The sequence below is a fragment of the Schistocerca gregaria genome, chromosome 3, assembly GCF_023897955.1.
Source record: "Schistocerca gregaria isolate iqSchGreg1 chromosome 3, iqSchGreg1.2, whole genome shotgun sequence".
NCBI classification, from domain to species: Eukaryota; Metazoa; Arthropoda; class Insecta; order Orthoptera; family Acrididae; genus Schistocerca; species Schistocerca gregaria.
Window position 1 is genome coordinate 259732230 of NC_064922.1, and position 19608 is coordinate 259751837.

Genomic DNA, 19608 nt, shown 5'->3' on the forward strand with positions numbered 1-19608 from the left:
AGTTTGTCTTGCAGCGGAAGGTCTCTGCACAGCTCCAAGTACTTACGCTGATGGAAGACATTACTTTCCAAGTTATCAGCGACGGTGTTTCTCGACATAGAGAAAGCGTATGTAATGACATACCGATCGTACGTAACATCAAGATAGTACACTTCGCCGTCCTGACTAACCGACTAAATCACACTACAAACATAAAAATGTTGCCAGCTCAATTTAACGGCTCAGTGGTATCGCAATAACAAAATTAAAATCAGCGTCCTAAAGACAGCAGCTGCACAGTTTAGCAAGAAATGCCTTAACACCTAGACCAGACGTTAAATCTCCAAGGATAGATCATTCCATGAAGCCCAAACGCAAGTACACACATCAAAAATAGTTTTTCATCACCCCATTTCCCATAACTCCTGAAGAGAGATGTTGAATGTGGATATTGTGTCACAGATACAGTCCCTTTGACTGTTTAGAGATGTCACTAAACCCGCCCAAAGATGTAAACAAAGATGCATGACCAGCGCCTATTAGACGGATCAGTTCCAGTCATTCCACCAGGAAGGAGGTACATGGCTCGTGTTGTCTATAGTTCAACCATGCCTAGACGGTCAATACTGCGGTTCGATCGCGTCCGCATTGTTACTTTGTGCCAGGAAGCGCTCTCAACAAGGGAAGTGTCCAGGGGTCTCTGAGCGAACCAAAGTGACGTTGTCCGGACATGGAGGAGATACAGAGAGACAGGAACTGTCGATGACATGCCTCGCTCAGGCCTCCCAAGGGCCACTACTGCAGTGGACGGCCGCTACCTATGGATTATGGCTCGGAGGAACCGTGACAGCAACGCCACCATGTTGAATAATGTTTTTCGCGCAGCCACAGGACGTCATGTTACGACTCAAACTGTGCGGAATAGGCTGCATAATGCGCAACCCCACTCCCGACGCCTATGGTGAGGTCCGTCTTGCAACCACGACACCATGCAGCACGGTACAGGTGGGCCCAACAACATGCCGAATGGACCGCTCAGGATTGGTATCACGTTCTCTTCAACGATGAGTGTGCATATGCCTTCAACCAGACAATCGTTGGAGACGTGTTTGGAGGCAACCCTGTCAGACTGAACGCCTTAGATACACTGTCCATCCTGTGCAGCAAGGTGGAGGTTCCCTACTGTTTTGGGGTTGCATTATGTGGGGCTGACGTACGCCTCTGGTGGTCATGGAAGGCGCCGTAACGGCTGTATGATACGTGAGTGCCATCCTCCGACCGATAGTGCAACCATATCGGCAGCATATTGGTGAGGCATTCGTCTTCATGAACGACAATTCATGCCCCAATCGTGCACATCTTGTGAAAGACTATTTTCAGGATAACGACATCACTCAACTAGAGTGGCCAGCATGTTCTCCAGACATGAACCCTATCGAACATGACTGGGATGGATTGAAAAGGGCTGTTTATGGATGAAGTGACCCACCAACCACTCTGAGGGGTCTACGCCAAATCGCCGTTGAGGAGTGGGACAATCTGGACCAACAGTGCCTTGATGAACTTATGGATAGTATGCCATGATGAATACATGAATTAATGCAAGAAGACTGGGTATTAGAGGTACCGGGGTGTACAGCAATCTGAATCACCACCTCTGAAAGTCTCGCTGTATGGTGGTACAACATGCAATGTGTGTTTTTCATGAGGAATACAAAGGGCAGAAATTAAGTTTAAGTTGATACTCTTATTACATAATGGGGTACAATACACATGCCACAAGGCATCAGAGATGGCGAAACAGCTTGCTTCCCATATTTATAAGCACTAAGCTTCATACCCACCCAAAAGTGCGATTATGTCGGGCTACTGTCCAATCAAAAATATTCTATGGTAGCATCTTCGTCCTTCTCAGCAAGCAAGTGTCTCAGGTGAATGCTGCTAGTACTCATATACGCCATTACAGCAACGTACACCTGGTGCCTGTGACCCTACTACTCTTCATACAGCCGTGTTTCACGAGTGACTTTTCTTCTCCCCCACTCGCTACATGGATTCTAGCGATTGCAGGAAAACAATCCGACGTACACATAAACAGGGGCTAGTGGTCGTCATGCATACTGGTGGCACGTATCTCACCACATGGGGTGCTGCTGACACTACATCGGTGCCACGAGTGTCAAGTGTCAACTGTTCACATTCACTCAGTACGGAGCTCCATTCACTAAGTCAGCAGTAATTCATCGAGAGTCGCCCTATGGCCAAGAGCCAATCATCCACACTCCTTCAATATGGAGCTCCTTCACCGAGTGCAGCAACAACTCATCGGGAATCGCTCTATGGCCACAGTCTCTCTATATGGAGACCCCCTTGCCAAGTACAGCAGCAACTCATTGGAAGTTGCTCTGTGGCCAAGCGCCGACTTTCCAGATTGTCAATATGGAGCTCCATTTGCTGAGTGCAGCCTCAACTTATCAGGAGTCACTCCATGGCCAAGTGCTGACCCTCCATGGTCCCTCAATATGGAGCTCCCTCCGCCAACGTCACCAGTCTCCAAAGACTGATGTTCACAAGCAGCCAACAATCGAGGAGCACATCGCCTTGACAAACCGCTGGGCCATTAAAGAGTACCTCTTCCACTCCACTTTGTGGCACGTCATCTCCAACATCATCTCTGAGCTATCGCTTTTCAGGCCAGTACCTACAAAGTATGTACTTCACCCACAACCAATGACTGAAGGGAACAGGTCGCAAACTGCGTGTCAAGGCTTTGGGCCATCAGTCGATGCCTCCTTGGGACTCTTCATGGGACATCTCCTCCATCATAATCTCCAAGCTCTCTGCCTTGCGGGACCTCATCCTACTACTAACTGCGGTCGCCTACAACCATTACTAGGTCGTGCTGTAAGCTGGTACCAAGTCACACACCTAAGGACTATTGTTAAGTTGGCCATTATGCATCCAGTTACACACTTCTTCTGGCTGCCTGGGTTCGTATCTATAAGGAGCAGTCAAATGAAAACGAGGCAGCTGGAAACAAGTAAGAAAGCTGTTTATTATTTCAAAAGTAATCGCCATAACTGTTAATACATTTATCTCACTGTGAGACAAGACGCTTAATGCCTTCATGGATGCCCACGGAACCAAGATTATACCCACGCGTGCGCCTCTTCGTCCAAAACATATGGATGGCCACGAAAGTCTTTCTTCAGCGCTCCAAAAATATGGAAATCACATGGCGAGAGATCAAGATTGTATGGAAGATATGTAAGAGCTTCCCAATGAAACTTCTGCAGTGTAGTCGAAGCAGCCTTGGCAACAATGGGGCAAGCAACCAGCACTTCGTGTTTCAATCGTGTCGTGCTACATCTTCCTCATGTTTCAACAATGTCGTTGACAGTGCTGTGAACTGAACTCTGCTTGCAGTTTAACCTTTGGTCTAACAAGTAACTGCTGCACATCAGATACTGTCCTGGACTGCCTTACATACTCTACGTCCTTACAAACTCTCTATCTTAAGTGTGAGAGCAGCTCCTGGACTCTGCTCTGGTTCACTGATGGAACCGGAATGTTATTGTGCTGTGTTCAGTGGTGAGGGCGCACTAAATACTTTTTGAAACAGAAAAACATCGGTTATGCATCACACGAAATGATAGTGTCTTCTAAAGGTTTCATAAATCAGATAGCAGAATGGATCTTTAAAAGAAAAATTTACGATGCTTGTTCAATAAGTAATTCCCCAGACTTTTTATCAGAACGTATTTATTTTTAAGAGTCAGAATTTGGTGACAACATATCTTGTCCATGTCCTATTTTTCTCCGTAGTCTCCAACACGTTCTGTGGCCGTTCGCCAGAATTTTGGAAGAGCATGTATTCCCTGCTGGTAAAAGCTCTTGTCCTGAAGGCGTAGCCATGTTTTCACTGGATGACTAACACTCTCGTCATCTTCATAGTGTGTTCCCCGTAGAGAAATGTCGAGTTGTGCTGTACTGGTCGGCACGAATAATGGCATCCGCACGATTTAGCATGTCCGGAGCAGTGGTTATGACAGGACGTCCCGAGCGTTGGTGATCATGGAGCAGTTCCTGAGGCTGTAACTTTCCTTACCCATCACCCAGCTGTGCTCCTATCAACTGCAGCATCGCCATACACTGCACAAAAACGTTTAAGGATGTTCACTACGTTTTCTGTTTCTTCACACAAGAATTCAATAATAGCAGGCTGCTTGTAACGTGAGTCGTGTGTAGTTGCCATTTTGACGTTATACTACGGCTATGCCATCTGCCGGAACGATTCGAAACTTCACCGGCCCACAGAGCAAATATCAAACGTGAAGCACCAACAAGGACGTTTGCCTATGTGTATTAATGGCTTTTTAAACAAATGTAAGGCATTACTTATAGAACGACCCTCGTAACACTCTTTTCATAACAAACGGGAGAAATCGCAGGGGCAAATGGAGGAGAATAAGGGTTGAATTCAATGTATAAGATATGTTTTAGAATAAATAATAAGGGCCAATTCACTTCAGATGTCCAGAACCTTAGTTACATTAATTTGAACACTTAAGCAAATGAATTGAAAGAAGTTGCATTGAATTTGTAAGCAATGTATTCTTGGATAATAATAAATTTTTAGATATTGTTGAACGTAATTCCAACAGTAAGCATTAGACTAGCTGTAAAGTACAAGTCCATATTTTTTGTTTCAGATATTAATTTATGCAAGATCAAAGGCCTTAAATACTAATGTGTCAGAGAAGACATTCGATGCGGGAACATAAAAGAGTTCAAAAAGTTTGCCTATAAAGAATAAACGATACTGTAACTATTAACAACGTTAATTTCGTGACTTTATTCCATAATTTCTTGCACAACCATCTGAAATGTCTTTCGGGAGGAACATAAAACAAAGATTTCTTAAGACTTTCTGGCAGATTAAAACTGTCTGCTGGACCGGTACTCGACCCAGAATTCTTGTTTCTCACGGACAATGCGCTACCAGCTCTCAGCAAATTGAACGTTTGAGTCAATCATGATGTAATTTCCTGGTTACTTCTGTCGACAGTTGACCGTTGAGCAATAGTTTAAAAATGCCAACATTTACCACCAGCAGTGTTATTAAATGTATTTGTTCACGATGGCGATATCTGCCTATTATTCTATTCTCAAGTGACAGCACACTATGAAGTGCGTCAATGCATAACCGTTCCCTTTAATAAGTATTCTCGTGTCGGCCATGTAAACATACTTCATATGCGTCAACCGTGATTCCTGTCGCCATACTGGAAGTATCGAGGGCATGCTGAAAAGTAATGCCTCCAAATTTAATTGATGTGATGTCAATATCGGTTGAGGTATTACACATCGCGCATATTACTCGGTCGACTTTCCCGCTTCGCTGACGCTAGTTCCAACCCTCTGCCGCTAGAGGGCTCCGAATTGCAGAGTGTAACATGGCGGTGTGTAACGTAATTATGCCAGTGAGTGAGAAACAGCTTGCTGAAATCGAGTTCCTGACTGCAGAAAACTAGCGGCCAGTTCAGACCCACGGAAGAACGAAAGCAGTGTACGGTGATGATTGTATCTACTTCAGTAATGTGCGACGATGGGTTGTTCGACCTTATAATGAGGAAAACGTCGGTGCTAACATCAGCTCTTTATTCCCATGAAGTAATGAGTGCTGTCGACAAGGGATCTCAAATCGATTCCATATTCCTAGATTTTCAGAGGGCTTTTGATACCGTTCCTCTCGAGCGACCATTAATCAAACTGCGTGCATATAGAGTATCGTCTCAGTTGTGTGACTGGATTCGTGATTTCCTCTCAGAGAGGTCACAGTTCGTAGTGATAGACGGTAAATCATCGAGTAGAACAGAAGTGATATCTGGCGCTCCGCAAGGTAGTATCATAGTTCCTCTGCTGTTCCTGATTTATATAAATGATCTAGGTGATAATCTGAGCAGCCCCCTTAGATTGTTTGCAGATGACGCTCTAATTTACCGTGTAGTAAAACCATCAGATCATCAATTCCAATTACAAAATGGTCTAGAGAGAATTTCTGTATGGTGCGAAAAGTGGCAATTCGCACTAAACAAAGAAAAGTGCGAGGTCATCCACATGGGTACTAAAATAAATCAGATAAATTCTAGGTATACGAGAAACCGCGCAAATCTAAGGGCTGTCTATTCGACTAAATACCTCGGAATTACAGTTACGAGCAACTTAAATTGGAAAGACCACAGAGATAATATTGTGGGGAAGGCGAAACAAAGACTGCGCTTTGTTGGCAGAACACTTAGAGGATGCGACAAACCAACTAAAGAGACAGCCTACATTACACTTGTCCGTCCTCTGCTGGAATATTGCTCTGCGGTGTGGGATCCTTACCACATAGGATTGACGGAGGACATCGAAGACGTGCAAAGAAGGGCAGCTCGTTTCGTGTTATCGCGCAATAGGGGTGAGAGTGTCACTGATACGATACGCGAGTTGCGGTGGCAGTCACTGAAACAAAGGCGGTTTTTTTGCGGCGAGATCTATTTACGAAATTTCTATCATCAACTTTCTCTTCCGAATACGAAAATATTTTGTTGACACCCACATACGTGGGGGAGAAATGATCATCATAATAAAATAAGAGAAATCAGAGCTCGAACGAAAAGATTTAGGTGCTCCTTTTTCCCACGAGCCTTTCGAGTGTGTGTAAGTAGGCTGTTTAGGTTGTTACATTGGTAACGCCACGTAGCGCTCTGTATGAAAATCACTGGCTGTGCTGTGTGCAGTCTGTGGCTGGTTTGCATTGTTGTAGGCCATTGTAGTGTTGGGCAGTTGGCTGTTAACAGCGCGTAGCGTTGCGCAGTTGGAGGTGAGCCGCCAGCAGTGGTGGATGTGGGGAGAGAAATGGCGGAGTTCTGAAATTTGTAAGACTGGATGTCATGAACTGCTATATATATATTGTGACTTTTGAACACTATTAAGGTAAATACATTGTTTGTTCTCTATCAAAATCTTTCATTTGCTAACTATGCCTATCAGTAGTTAGTGCCTTCACTGGTTTGAATCTTTCGTTTAGCTGGAAGTAGTGGCGCTCGCTGTATTGCAGTAGTCGAGTAACGAAAATTTTTGGTGAGGTAAGTGATTTGTGAAAGGTATAGGTTAATGTTAGTCAGGGCCATTCTTTTGTAAGGGTTTTTGAAAGTCAGATTGCATTGCGCTAAAAATGTTGTGTGTCAGTTTAAACACAGTCATGTATAATTTTTTTAAGGGGATGTTTCATAAGTGGAGTGGTAGAGAAGTAGTATGAAAATGGTTCGATGAACACTCTGCCAGGCACTTAAGTGTGAATTGCAGAGTAACCATGTAGATGTAGACACAGCTCAGAGTGGATGGTCGCTACAGCAACCGACGAGACTAATCGGAACAGGACTGATGAATTCGTCATTGGCTAACACAGAAACAGCTCTCGTGCAAGTGTGGCACAGGAGTGTGTACAGGCTATCATTACAGAGTAGCGGCACAGAAAACGGTGGGAGCTTCGAATGCTCACTCCTAATATGAAACAGAGGAGACTGGACATCTGTCAACAATTTCTTTTGTCTTTTGAGCTTGAGGGTGACGGGTTCCTTAACAACTTCGTGACAGGTGATGAAAGATGGGTGCGCAATTTTGACCCCGAAAACAAGAGATCAATGGAGTTCCGCCACGAAGGGTCACCGACGCCCAAAATGCTCAAGACCATGCCATCAGCAGACATAGCTATGCTCACAGTATTCTGGGGTGTTCAAGGATTGGTGCATTTGGAATTCATGCCCAAAGGCACCACCATAAAAACTGCAAGGTACTGCGAGACCCTCAGAAGAGTTGTCCTCACATGGAGCACCTTTTCCTTCGGCATGACAACGCGAACCACACACGAGCAAAGCGACATCTGTAACAATTCGACGCCTTTGGTTCACTTTCATCGATAATCCTTCATACAGTCCCAACTTCGCCCTATCCGATTTTCATCTGTTTCCATAATCTAAAAGAAACCTTCGAGGACTTTACTTCGCTACTGACGAAGCTGTGCAAGCAGAGGTGAGGTTGTGGCTCCGTCAACAAACTCAAACATTTTGCAGTGACGATATCAACAAACTGGTCTCTCGTTGGAAGAAATGTGTTCTGCCCTATTATGACTATGTTGAGAAATGGATATGTAGACGCCAAGAATGAAGATGCTGAATGTTATTTATGATTGCTATGTTTAAAAAGCTTCAAGAATTTTCATAAAAACATCGGAAGCATTACTTTTCAGCACGGCCTCGTAGCGGCAGACTGCCCACAGAAGGTAGAGTTGCCAGAAGGCGCGGATCCAGGTTTCGGTTCTGAGCGGTTGCAGGGCAATGGTCATGGTTTCTCATTCTCCCCTCCTCCCCCTTCCCTAGTATAATTTGATAACTTGCCGTCACCTTCACTTCTAATGTGCCATATTCTAATATCAAAATATATGTATTCTTTTGATGCATAAATTCGTACCGTTTTTACACAAGTTTAGTGAACACAACAGAGACACATAACAGACACTTTAGTCACCAATAATACATTCTACTACACTGTTTACAACAATCTGGCATCAGTGTGGCATATTTTCGCTTCAACGACTGGAAATTACGTGGTTTTGAGAACTGCTTGAGCCATGTTCGGAAGCTATTTTCATCCGGAAGAAAAGGTCCTTGAAGGTTGTTCGACAGAGATCGGAAAAGGTGAAAATCTGAGGGCGCAAGATCATGTGAATAGGGTGGGCGCGGAATGACTTCCCAACCCAACTCCCACATAGCGTTTTTCGTCAGTCTAGAGGAATGCGGGCTGGCATTATCAGTAGTAGCAGTCTCCCTCGACGTTGTTATTGAATGGTGTCTGCATGACGTCTCAGTTGTTGACAGTAAATGTTAGTAACGATGGTTACACCTCGGGGAAGCAATGCGCAGTAGGCCACACTGTCACTGTTCCACCAGATGCATAACATTATCTTTTGTGGATGTTTGTACGGGACGTTGCTGCTTTGTTTGGGCTCAGCCATTCTTTCTTTTGGTTATGTTAGCATAAAGGGAGCATTTCTCGTCACCAGTAATGATATAGATAGGAGTGGTCGGCGTTGTTCAAGGACCAACTGGTGTCGAGCAAGCAGTCACGCACATATGGCGACCTGCTGATTTTTGTGATTTTGACTTACGACCTTGCGGTACCCATATATCCGACTTTTCAACCTTTCTCATTCCATAAAATGTTACAATATGGTGGAATGATGACATTTCACCACATTTGCCAATTCACAAGTACACTGACGTACATAATTGAGAATTAATGCCTTTAACCGATCTTCAACAAACTTCGAAGGTCTTCCTGAACGTGAAGAGTCACTAATGTCAAAACGATGGTCCTTAAAACGAAAAAACCGTTTTCTTGCCGTGCTCTGTCCAGTGACATTATCCATATACACGGTGCAAATGTTTCTGGCTCCCTCCGGAGCTTTCAGCTCTCTACTGAACAGAAACAGAAGAACACGACGGAAATGTTTCGATTTCTCCAATTGGCACTGCCTTTTCTGGCGTCCACAGTTTCCTTCTCTACTCTCAAAATAACAAAATGTCAATATGTAAACGCAAATAAAAAATGATAATCGATAAATGAGCACATAGCAAAACGATTTGCAAAACAAAAACTCTACGAACTTACGCACCAATAAATAGTAAAATAATAAACTGTTTAGTTACAATAAAATATACAAAAATTTTAATAAAAATAAAAAATTAAAAAAGATCCGATATTTTGTGAAATGATTTGTGTAAAAGTAAGAAATAAAATACATTAGAAAAATATTTGACGTGCCTTTTAATTATGTCCGAAATTATGTACAACAAAAGAGGTGCCGATTGAGAATTTGAAGTTCAATAATTAACTTGTAGAACTTAACAACTTCAAAGTGTACTAGATGTTGTTTGTCTGGTGGATTATGTAGACTGTGCTGTTGTGTTACGTAGGCATATTTCCATCATCTGTGATCGAAGGTGTAAGGAAGTTCAAACAATTTTGTAGTCTCAAATATTTTGCAGTACAGAATCATGTGAATATCAGGAAAGAGAATGCTAGTGTTGCAAGCAGTGATGCCTCCAGGTCAAGTGCTGTCGACATCACTGTTCTTTCTCACACAGTTTTATCGATAAAAAAAGCTGAAAGCTGGAACCTTTGATCAGATAGCAACTGGAATCGGCTGCCCAGTCGCACTCACTGGTCTCCTTACGTCATTGGCGTATGAGCATCTCAGACGCTCTCATTAACGATTTGCATAGCAATAGTAATTCTATTGGTAAAATATTTAACCGCTCGACTTTGCATAGCAATAGTATCTCAAGGAAAAACAAGAGCTGACACTCACACAGGAGCTGACTGCATGGTCTGCAGAATTCACCTGACAAATATTCTACAGTACTCTTTAAAATTCCTAGTTTAGTTCAAATGGTTCTGAGCACTATGGGACTTAACTGCTGTGCTCATCAGTCCCGTAGAACTACTTAAACCTAACTAACCTAACGAAATCACACACATCCATGCCAGAGGCAGGATTCGAACCTGCGACCGTAGCGGTCGCGCGGTTTCAGACTGTAGCGCCTAGAACCGCTCGGTCACCCCGGCCGGCCATAGTTTAGTAGTGAACCTGGGATTCTCAGTGAGCACCTCATTTGCTGTACTAAATTTCGAGCATCATCCAAAGACACGACAAACGTTTCTCTAATGTATTTTATTTCGTGCTTTTAATATTTTACTTTTTTTCAGAAGTTTTATTAACAAGTTTTGTTCAGAAATCATGAAATATATTTTGCAAACCTAAACCTCAATTTAGTGGATTTCTTACCTCCAGAGGATACTAGCTTCAAAATATGTTGCGAATAGCTTTATTAGTAAAGAAGTAATAAATTAAAACGCCATGTGTGGTGCTCAAGTTTTATTGCATGAACAATGAAAATGTAGTCAGCAATAAACTTTTTTCTTTCATTATTTGGTGGGAGGGTGGGTGGCAGAGAGAAAAAGTTTCTAAAAGGTCTGATATTATGTGTAAAATTTGTTGGAAATCGCTAAGTACTCTCATTCCCAAATACTGGTTGAATGTAACCTCATTCTGTGAGTTATGCTGCATCAAGACATGATTCTAATACCTGACTTGGTGTGTTAACCTCAGTGAGGATGCGGATAGGAGGGTCGTGTGGTCAACACACCGCTCTCCCGGTCGTTGTGATGGTGTTCTTTGACCGGAGCCGCTACTGTTCGGTCGAGCAGCTCCTCAATTGGCATCGCGAGGCTGAGTGCACCCCGAAAAATGGCAACAGCGCATGGCGGCTGGATGGTCCCCCCTCCAAGAGCAGGCCACGCCCGACAGCGCGTAGCTTCGGTGATCTGACGGGAACCGGTGTATCCACTGCGGCAAGGCCGTTGCCGTGTTAAACCTTTAAGGTAAGATTATGTCTCTTAATGACGAGATTATGACAGCATTTTAAATTCTTAAATTCGGCCAGTAGTTATACGAATGACTGAAAATCAAATTTTTGTTGCCCCTGGGAGTTTTGAGCAACCTGCAGTGACACTGGGCGACCCTTTTAGGCGTTTAGTAATATAGATAATAGTAACGACTCTCATAACTTTGACGTCATAACTTACACGATTGTGAACACAAGTGTGCAGACTATGTTGATGCAGTCGTGTAAAAGGATGAAGAGGGGAGAGTGGGGGGCGGTAATATTGTACTTTTAAATTTTTTCGCCCCACATACTGAATAGTCAGCGATATTGCCATTTTTGTGTCAGAGAAGGTCTTTCCTATTATGTACTGCCGTCCTTGACATCCTGTGGTTTGCCAGTTCTAGCTGGGATGTCACAATCCACAGAGTCTGATTTGTTGTGGAAAGCCCGTGAATGTGCGCCTTTTCCTCGTTGGAAAGTTCCCCACAGGCTGTCGGGCCACAAGCCCATCGACAAGGGCAAGCCCCATCACAAGCGACTGACAAGTATCCTGCCTTAAATATAACTCCTGATTTTCGTAATTCCCTATCATTTTAGTGAATATCAATTTTTGGCTGCTTTTTTCCTCCCAAAGTTGCCGAGAAATTTAGAAATTGAATATGTAAGAACATTTTCTACTAAAATATCTATTTTTATATTTTGTTATGTTTCTAATACTTTTCCGATCCGGGCCTGGGCCGTGGTTCGACTCCGGACCTGACACACAGTTATAACTTTTCACGAAATGAGAAAAATAGCTACGTGAGTGGCTTCATACACGTGCGTAGGCTCTGTCGTCCATCATCAGTTTGAAAAAAAAAATCCTTTTGGGCATTACGTCGCAGTATTATGTACAACTACAGAGCTGACGTTTTGCAGACATCTTCTTCAGTGCGATGAAACTGTACTAGTGTAAAGCCGTACTCCAACAGGATTTATAGTGCACAATGACAAACTACAAAACTTTTTTCATAATGATAAAAACTATTATTTAGTCTCATGCCTTCAAAGCTATTTAGTTATGGATCGTTATGTTACTAGGAATTCCCTCTTTCAAATATTGTAGATCGCTGATTTATAATTTGTAATTTAAAGACATCTTCAGGAAATTTAATGTACAGGCACAAATGTAAAATCGTCGTTTGAGATGTCATAAAATCTACAAATGGTTTTAGGAAAAGGCTAGAACTTTAACAAAACATGATCAAGCACTAATGAGGTATGTCAGAGAAGTGAGATCAAAATTCATTGCCTGAAGTAAAAGCATACTTCCCTGTAGAATCAGCGAGCTAACGCTCCAGAGAAATTTTTTGCCTTGGCAGTACCTCGTAACTAGACGTCAATTAAAATTAGACTGTTAGGGCTATTACTTATAGACTTCCAGGCTGGAGTTTTCTGTTTGCTCAGGGCTGGTCATCTCATCCCCTGTCAACAGCCCAGAGTGATCGTGAGCCTGGTAGCTGTGCATCAGCGTGTAGACCAGGCTGTAGCAGCTCCGCTCGGCTCGGTGTTGTGCCAGGATCTGTGCTCAACAACGAGAAATACAACCATTATTTGACATAACATTTATGTCTTTAGGGCTACACTAAAAAGTAACCACAAAACACAAATCATTTAAAGTTTAAACGTCTTGTAACTCCTATGTCATTCTCAGAGTCAATTCTGAAAATGGATTGAAATTATCAAACTTTGATTTTCGCACATCCAGTATTTCATATTGTACTCTCAGAGGGAATACAATGGCGATTAGACAGCACACATGAATACTTAGTGGCAGTTTAGATCACTTATCAACATTTGGACACGGTTCTTCGAAATTTTTCTTCTTTTTTAATTTTGCAGAACGTTAAATGCTCTGTTTACATTATATTGCGGTCAGTAGAATTCCAAAAGTTATAAATTCAATTGCTATTTCATTTACCCATATCCTTAGTAACACTATAAATGCGAAAGTAACTCTGATACGCTTTCACGACCAATGTCCTGAACCGATTTCAGCGAAATTTGGTATGCAGATAGCTTGAACTCTGAGGGAGAACATAGGCTACTGTCTAAAGTGTATAGTACGAGATATTTATTGGTTTTAATAATATAACTAGAATTACGAAAACATACTTACTCTTTGAAAGAGCTATTTACTCATTGACTTTTGAATTATTTATGAAAATTCTTTTATTGACTGCTAAGCGCTACATACTATGATTCATCGTGATGAATACACTGATTATGCAGTCATCAGTGTGGATAATCCATACTTCCATACTAATAATATTAAATGTGAAAATAACTCTCTCTCTCGTACGTTTTTACAACTAAACTGCTGAACGAATTTCGGTGAAATTTGGAATGCGTATAGCCTGAACCGTAAGGAACAACATAGGCTGCTTTAGAAATTAAAACAACAAAACTGACCCTAAGCGGGTGTAGTAGGGATTGCAACATCTATGTTTACACTAGTGAACACAAGGAATGTTTAAAAATATTAAAACTATTGCATAATGTACACGTTGTATAATGTATTACTACTTCAGTAGCACCATCCATAGAAGAGCACTCCTACCTACATGCATCGCCACATGTAGCGCTGAGGGGGACAGGAGAGCGTGAGCTGGACAGGAAGGGGGGGGGGGACTCGGGTGGGGGGGGGGGGGGGGGGGGGAAGGGCACATCACAAGCCACACTTACCCGAACAGCAAGACACGTGAGGGAAGCTGACGTTATTGTGCTTAAAATAGCTTACTTACTCACCATCACTCTTAGAAATTGAACTACTGATGAACAAGCATAGCCACAGTTCATGGATAGTAGACACTAAGGGATTATCTAAGCAGTATAATAAGTCACATTACTAGAGTCATTTCACAGTGAATGTGTTCAATATTTTGTTTACATGCGTATTTATTTATTTTACAGTACCTCTCTACAGTTAGTCATTATATTCTAACAGTTTTTCATTAACCAACGTACAACATCTGATAAGCTCTATTATTCTATAACCAAGCGAACTGACACAGTGATTAAGACACTGGTCTCATAATTGGGAGAGTGATGGTTCAAATCTGGGTCCAGGCATCCATGTTTAGGTTTTCCATTGTTCCCGTAAATAGACTGAAGGAAATTATGAGATGGTTCCATTTATTTCTTTATCATTCCATGATCCGATCTAGCGCACCGTTTCTAGTGCCATAGTCGTTCACTGAACGTTGAACACTAATGTACATTATTTTATGTGATATCCATGACACTCTTTTCTGTGGAACAGCACAGGTAAAGGCGGCAAAAAGCTCTTCTGATGAAGAAACTTGCTGCCATGCCTAGGTTTATTGTAACTTGGGAAATAAGTTGAAGTAGAGTGGACTCTTATCCTGTCTGTAGTAAACGTATTTCCCAAACCTGCTCAATCAACTTTTTTCTGTTACCGTTTTTCTGCACGGTTTTCGCAGAAAATCACAATAACACACTGCAGTGACATTTTCTGCGCAGTTAATTCGTTGGAAAATAACCAAAGGTTACCAATTACTTAGTCTTTGTATCAGCCTTTCGATTCTTATCTCTTTGTTTCGGGATAGTTAAACCTTTCAATTCCCTGGACGGTGGTTACAACTACGCCTCGAATTCTCTAACCCACGTTTCACCAGTGGCATCGGTTAGATATCGAAAGGTTTCACCTATAACGTAGAATCTTTGTTTACATGGGATGTACAGTAATTATTGCTTACCTTCGGTTATGGACATTTATTTACATATCGTACAACGATCGCTTCTTATTGTTTTAGTTATTCTTCCCTGTCTTGGATCATCATATTCTCTACTGTTAACTCATCGCAACCATAACTTACAAAGCTGTGTATTTGTATCTGGTATTTGTCAAGTAAAGTGTCAAACTTAGTGTACAACCTTAGATCTTCTACAATTAGAGTAACCAAGACTGTTTCAGATTCCATGTCAAGCTCGTATTACTTAAAAACAAATCGTTATGGATGAGAAAAAACACTTGCTTTTATTTCATACCTCAAACATATTTTCCACTGTTGTTGCCCCGTACGAACCTGACAAACTCAGTATATGTTCAACGAATAATACATACTAGCTGAGACCCGGCGTTGCCAATCTTTTATCAGTCCATCTCCTCCACCCCGTTCTCTGTCCTCTTCCTCTAACACCCACTCTGTCTATCTCGTCTTGTTGCTCTCTCCATCCATCTCCTGTTTTCCCCTCTCTTTGTGAATCTGCTCCCCCCCCCCCCCCCCCATCTGCCCTTCTGTTCTCTCTCCTTCAGTCCATCTCCTCCTCCACTCTCTAATCCCATATCCGCCTCTCATCTCTCTCTGTCTTTCTCTTCCTCCCCTGTCTCTGTCCTCCACCTCCTCTCCGCTTTCTCTATCTATATCTTCCTCTTTTCTCTCTCTGTCCATTTCTCCCACCCCTTCTCTGTTAATTCCCTCCTCCCCCTTCTCCCTCCACGTTATCATGCCCTCCCCTATTGGAAACTGGTAGTTCTTACCCCCACACTATTTCTTCCCAGATTGTGACTAATTTGTGTAGCAAATTTGATTTAAATCGTTCCATGGTTTTAGGCTGAGCTTTTTACCCTTGGATTTTCGCATGTATGCACACATCACATATATTTCACACGGATTTGAACATATATTTCATTTGTATCTATAGCGAATATCGTCATGCAGTTTCATTTTCGCTCAGCTCAGCGTTTATGACATCGTATCACCAGAACTATATGTTGTACACTGATATAATTTTGCATATACATCCAGTAGTATATGTAGGTACTGTCTTTGCAATGTGTTGACACTAGAGCTAATAATACATAAGAACAAATTAAAATGTTATGCATCTTCCAGTAGTTTTTCTAGCATCTAGGTTTTTATGACATATTTCCTGAGCTATGCGTCGTAAAATGATACATTCAGCGGCATGTCTGGATACTGTCTGCAAAAAGTGTTGCGAGTAGAGTTAGTAGCAACGAAGTAATAAATTTAAACGTCTTACATGACACATCAGTTTTTCACTCACCTCAGTATTTATGAAATTATATCTCCTAATCTACGTGTCGTACAATGATATAATTTTTATGCTATCTTTAGTGGTACATATGAATACTGTATGAAAAATGTGCCGCGGACACAGTTAGTAGTAAATAAGTAATAAATTAAAATGTCACGCTTCATGCAGCAGTTTTACTGCACGAACGGCGGAAAAGTAGTAAGCGATAAACATTTTTCTTTCCTTCATTTTGCGGGGGTCCTCATCGAGACAAATTTTGCAAAGGTTTGAAATTATGCGTAAAGTTTGTTGCAAGGCGCTAAGTGCACTCATTCTGTAATACTGGATGAGTGAAATATGGCTATTTGCGCGTTGTGTGCCACACATCGTTTTCACCCCCACCATCACACCTTTAATAAGTAAGTGGTTCTTTCTCCCACAGATATTCTTTACAGGCGACAAGTGACGTGTGTACCAAGTTTGGCTGAAATCGGTCCGGTGGTTTAGAAGATTTATTTAATCCTGTAGACTGGAGATAAACAGCGGGCCCTCTAATGACAGACAATCGTTAGTCACTCTCTTCTTTCAAAACACCATATTCGATAAAGCTTTCCAATATCGTCTGACTAACGGAGTATGCCAGGTAGAAACTGTGGTAGGTGTTTCCCCAATGCAGTGGCTCTTCTGCTGAGGCCGTAAGAAGTCTGCTGATCAGTGAAGTCACACACTGACCAGTTGCAAAACGCAGAAGCGTGATTCAGTTAGCCAGGATGTCAAGCAGTGAGTAGAGAGGCGAGTAAAATTGCGAACCACTAAATTCAGCTTGCCACAGGGAGCACAATCTGGCATACTAACGAAAATTTGTGGGGATACTAAATGTTACATTCTGCAGAATCATTATTGCAACAACTTGGTGTGGGTGGACCTGATGAGTTACTAACTCTGTAAATATCTCCAGAAGAATGTACCCACATTTCACCAGACGACGTACGAGCATAATTGTATAGATAATTTACAATCCTATCTCAAGAATTTATTTAATCCTGACCGTAAGATGCATTTCATCAGCTGATCGTCCAACTGCTTACTGTGTTGGTGACTTCACGGCGGATGAATCAAGTTCAGTCCCGTGACAGAAAACTGTGATGTTTCATTTTACAGAAGTATCAATGTTGTGGCTACAGGCTCCTTATCGGTGACCAATAATTCTTGTGTGTGATACTTGGACATAAAAGTAACATCGTCAGCACGAATGCTGGTTTGAAGACCATAGTGTTTGATAGGCATTGTCCTACTGGAGATGGTCTACCCTCACCTACCATCGACCTATGAAATGATATAATCATCTAGTTGTAGAGCTACTCACAATTTAACGTAGCATCATAATCGCTGTGCGGTTAGGAATTTTTCACACCTACAAAAAAATTGCCGGAAGTTAAATTATCGACGTAGTATCATGCTGATACATTGGCTACGTACCGCCGTGTCTGGTGAGAGAGTTGTTTGCGCTGCATATTTTGGTGGTATAGTTCTTCACAACAAACTCGAAATGCTATATTTTGTAAAACAACCGAGAATGTCTGGCATACACCTGACGGCCTGTGTACTTGGTTACAAGAATAATGATACAGTGATAGAGTTCGAAAGCTGTATATTGAAATACGTAGTCCCACTACTAGCTGTATAGCCATTATAAAATCCCATACTGCTGTTAAATGTGTGCGTCGTAATCCCTATATTTCGTGGTACTGTATTTCACTGCATCTCCCTATTGCTTTGAGGTGTGGTCGTTAACGCGTTGATAATCACTGACTCATTGTGGGCGCAAAGAATTCGGTGTCCATCAGCAAAATACATCACCAGTAGTTGCACACATTGCTGAATTAAAATTTCCAATCGCTTTATTTTTGCCATAATTTCAGAATCTGTAGTTACACTCACAGATTTATATTAATGACAGGGGATATTTCGAGACGCAGCTTAAGTACCGATCCAGGGAAACTCATACAATCTGACTGCTATTGCCACTTCGTACTTAATGCAGTGTCTTGAGAGGAGTATATAAGATGAACATCATCAAAAGCAAAACGAGGATAATGGAATATAGTCGAATTAAGGCGGGTGATGATGAGGGAATTAGATTAGGAAATGAGACACTTAAAGTAGTAAAGGAGTTTTGCTATTTGGGGAGCAAAATAACTGATAATGGTCGAAGTAGAGAGGATATAAAATGTAGACTGGCAATGGCAAGGAAAGCGTTTCTGAAGAAGAGAAATTTGTTAACATCGAGTATAGATTCAAGTGTCAGGAAATCTTTTCTGAAAGTATTTGTATGGAGTGTAGCCATGTATGGAAGTGAAACATGGACGACAAATAGTTTGGACAAGAAGAGAATAGAAGCTTTCGAAATGTGGTGCTACAGAAGAATGCTGAAGATTAGATGGGTAGATCGCATAACTAATGAGGAAGTATTGAATAGGATTGGGGAGAAGAGACGTTTGTGGCACAACTTGACCAGAAGAAGGGATCGGTTGGTAGGACATGTTCTGAGGCATCAAGGGATCACCAATTTAGTATTGGAGGGCAGCGTGGAGGGTAAAAATCGTAGAGGGAGACCAAGAGATGAATACACCAAGCAGATTCAGAAGGATGTAGGTTGCAGTAGGTACTGGGAGATGAAGAAGCTTGCGCAGGATAGAGTAGCATGGAATGCTGCATCAAACCAGTCTCAGGACTGAAGACCACAACAACAACAACAACTTAATGCAGATGCTGAAGAACCGCTTCTAGGCTCATTTCGCATAAAAATTCCGTTGTGTCTCTACATTTATTGGTTAAATAGAACGGTGTCCAGCTTATGAAATCAATGGTAGACCAGCAAAAGATACCCCATCGGGCAGTTTTAACTGAAAATAAAATCCGTGAATTCTTTGCGAGAATTCGAACTTCAGAAGCATTACCACATTTAACGGAATGATAGTAAATATTAGGAAAATGAAAAATGTAATGTAAACAAACTTACCTGCTTGAAAAGTTTGCATTTAGTACGTTAAATATACAAACAAGTTTTTTGAATAACATTCACTATCTTCAG

The 19608-nt window shown here is 41.9% G+C and overlaps 1 protein-coding gene across 1 annotated transcript in view; it reads right to left on the reverse strand.

The window, feature by feature from the left end:
- LOC126354366 (uncharacterized) overlaps window positions 1-19608 on the reverse strand; it is a 198449-nt gene that overhangs the window by 101983 nt on the left and 76858 nt on the right. The window contains exon 5 of the mRNA XM_050003950.1: window positions 12884-13035. Within this exon, the coding sequence (XP_049859907.1) occupies window positions 12884-13035 (152 nt within the window). The remainder of the gene's footprint in view (window positions 1-12883; window positions 13036-19608) is intronic.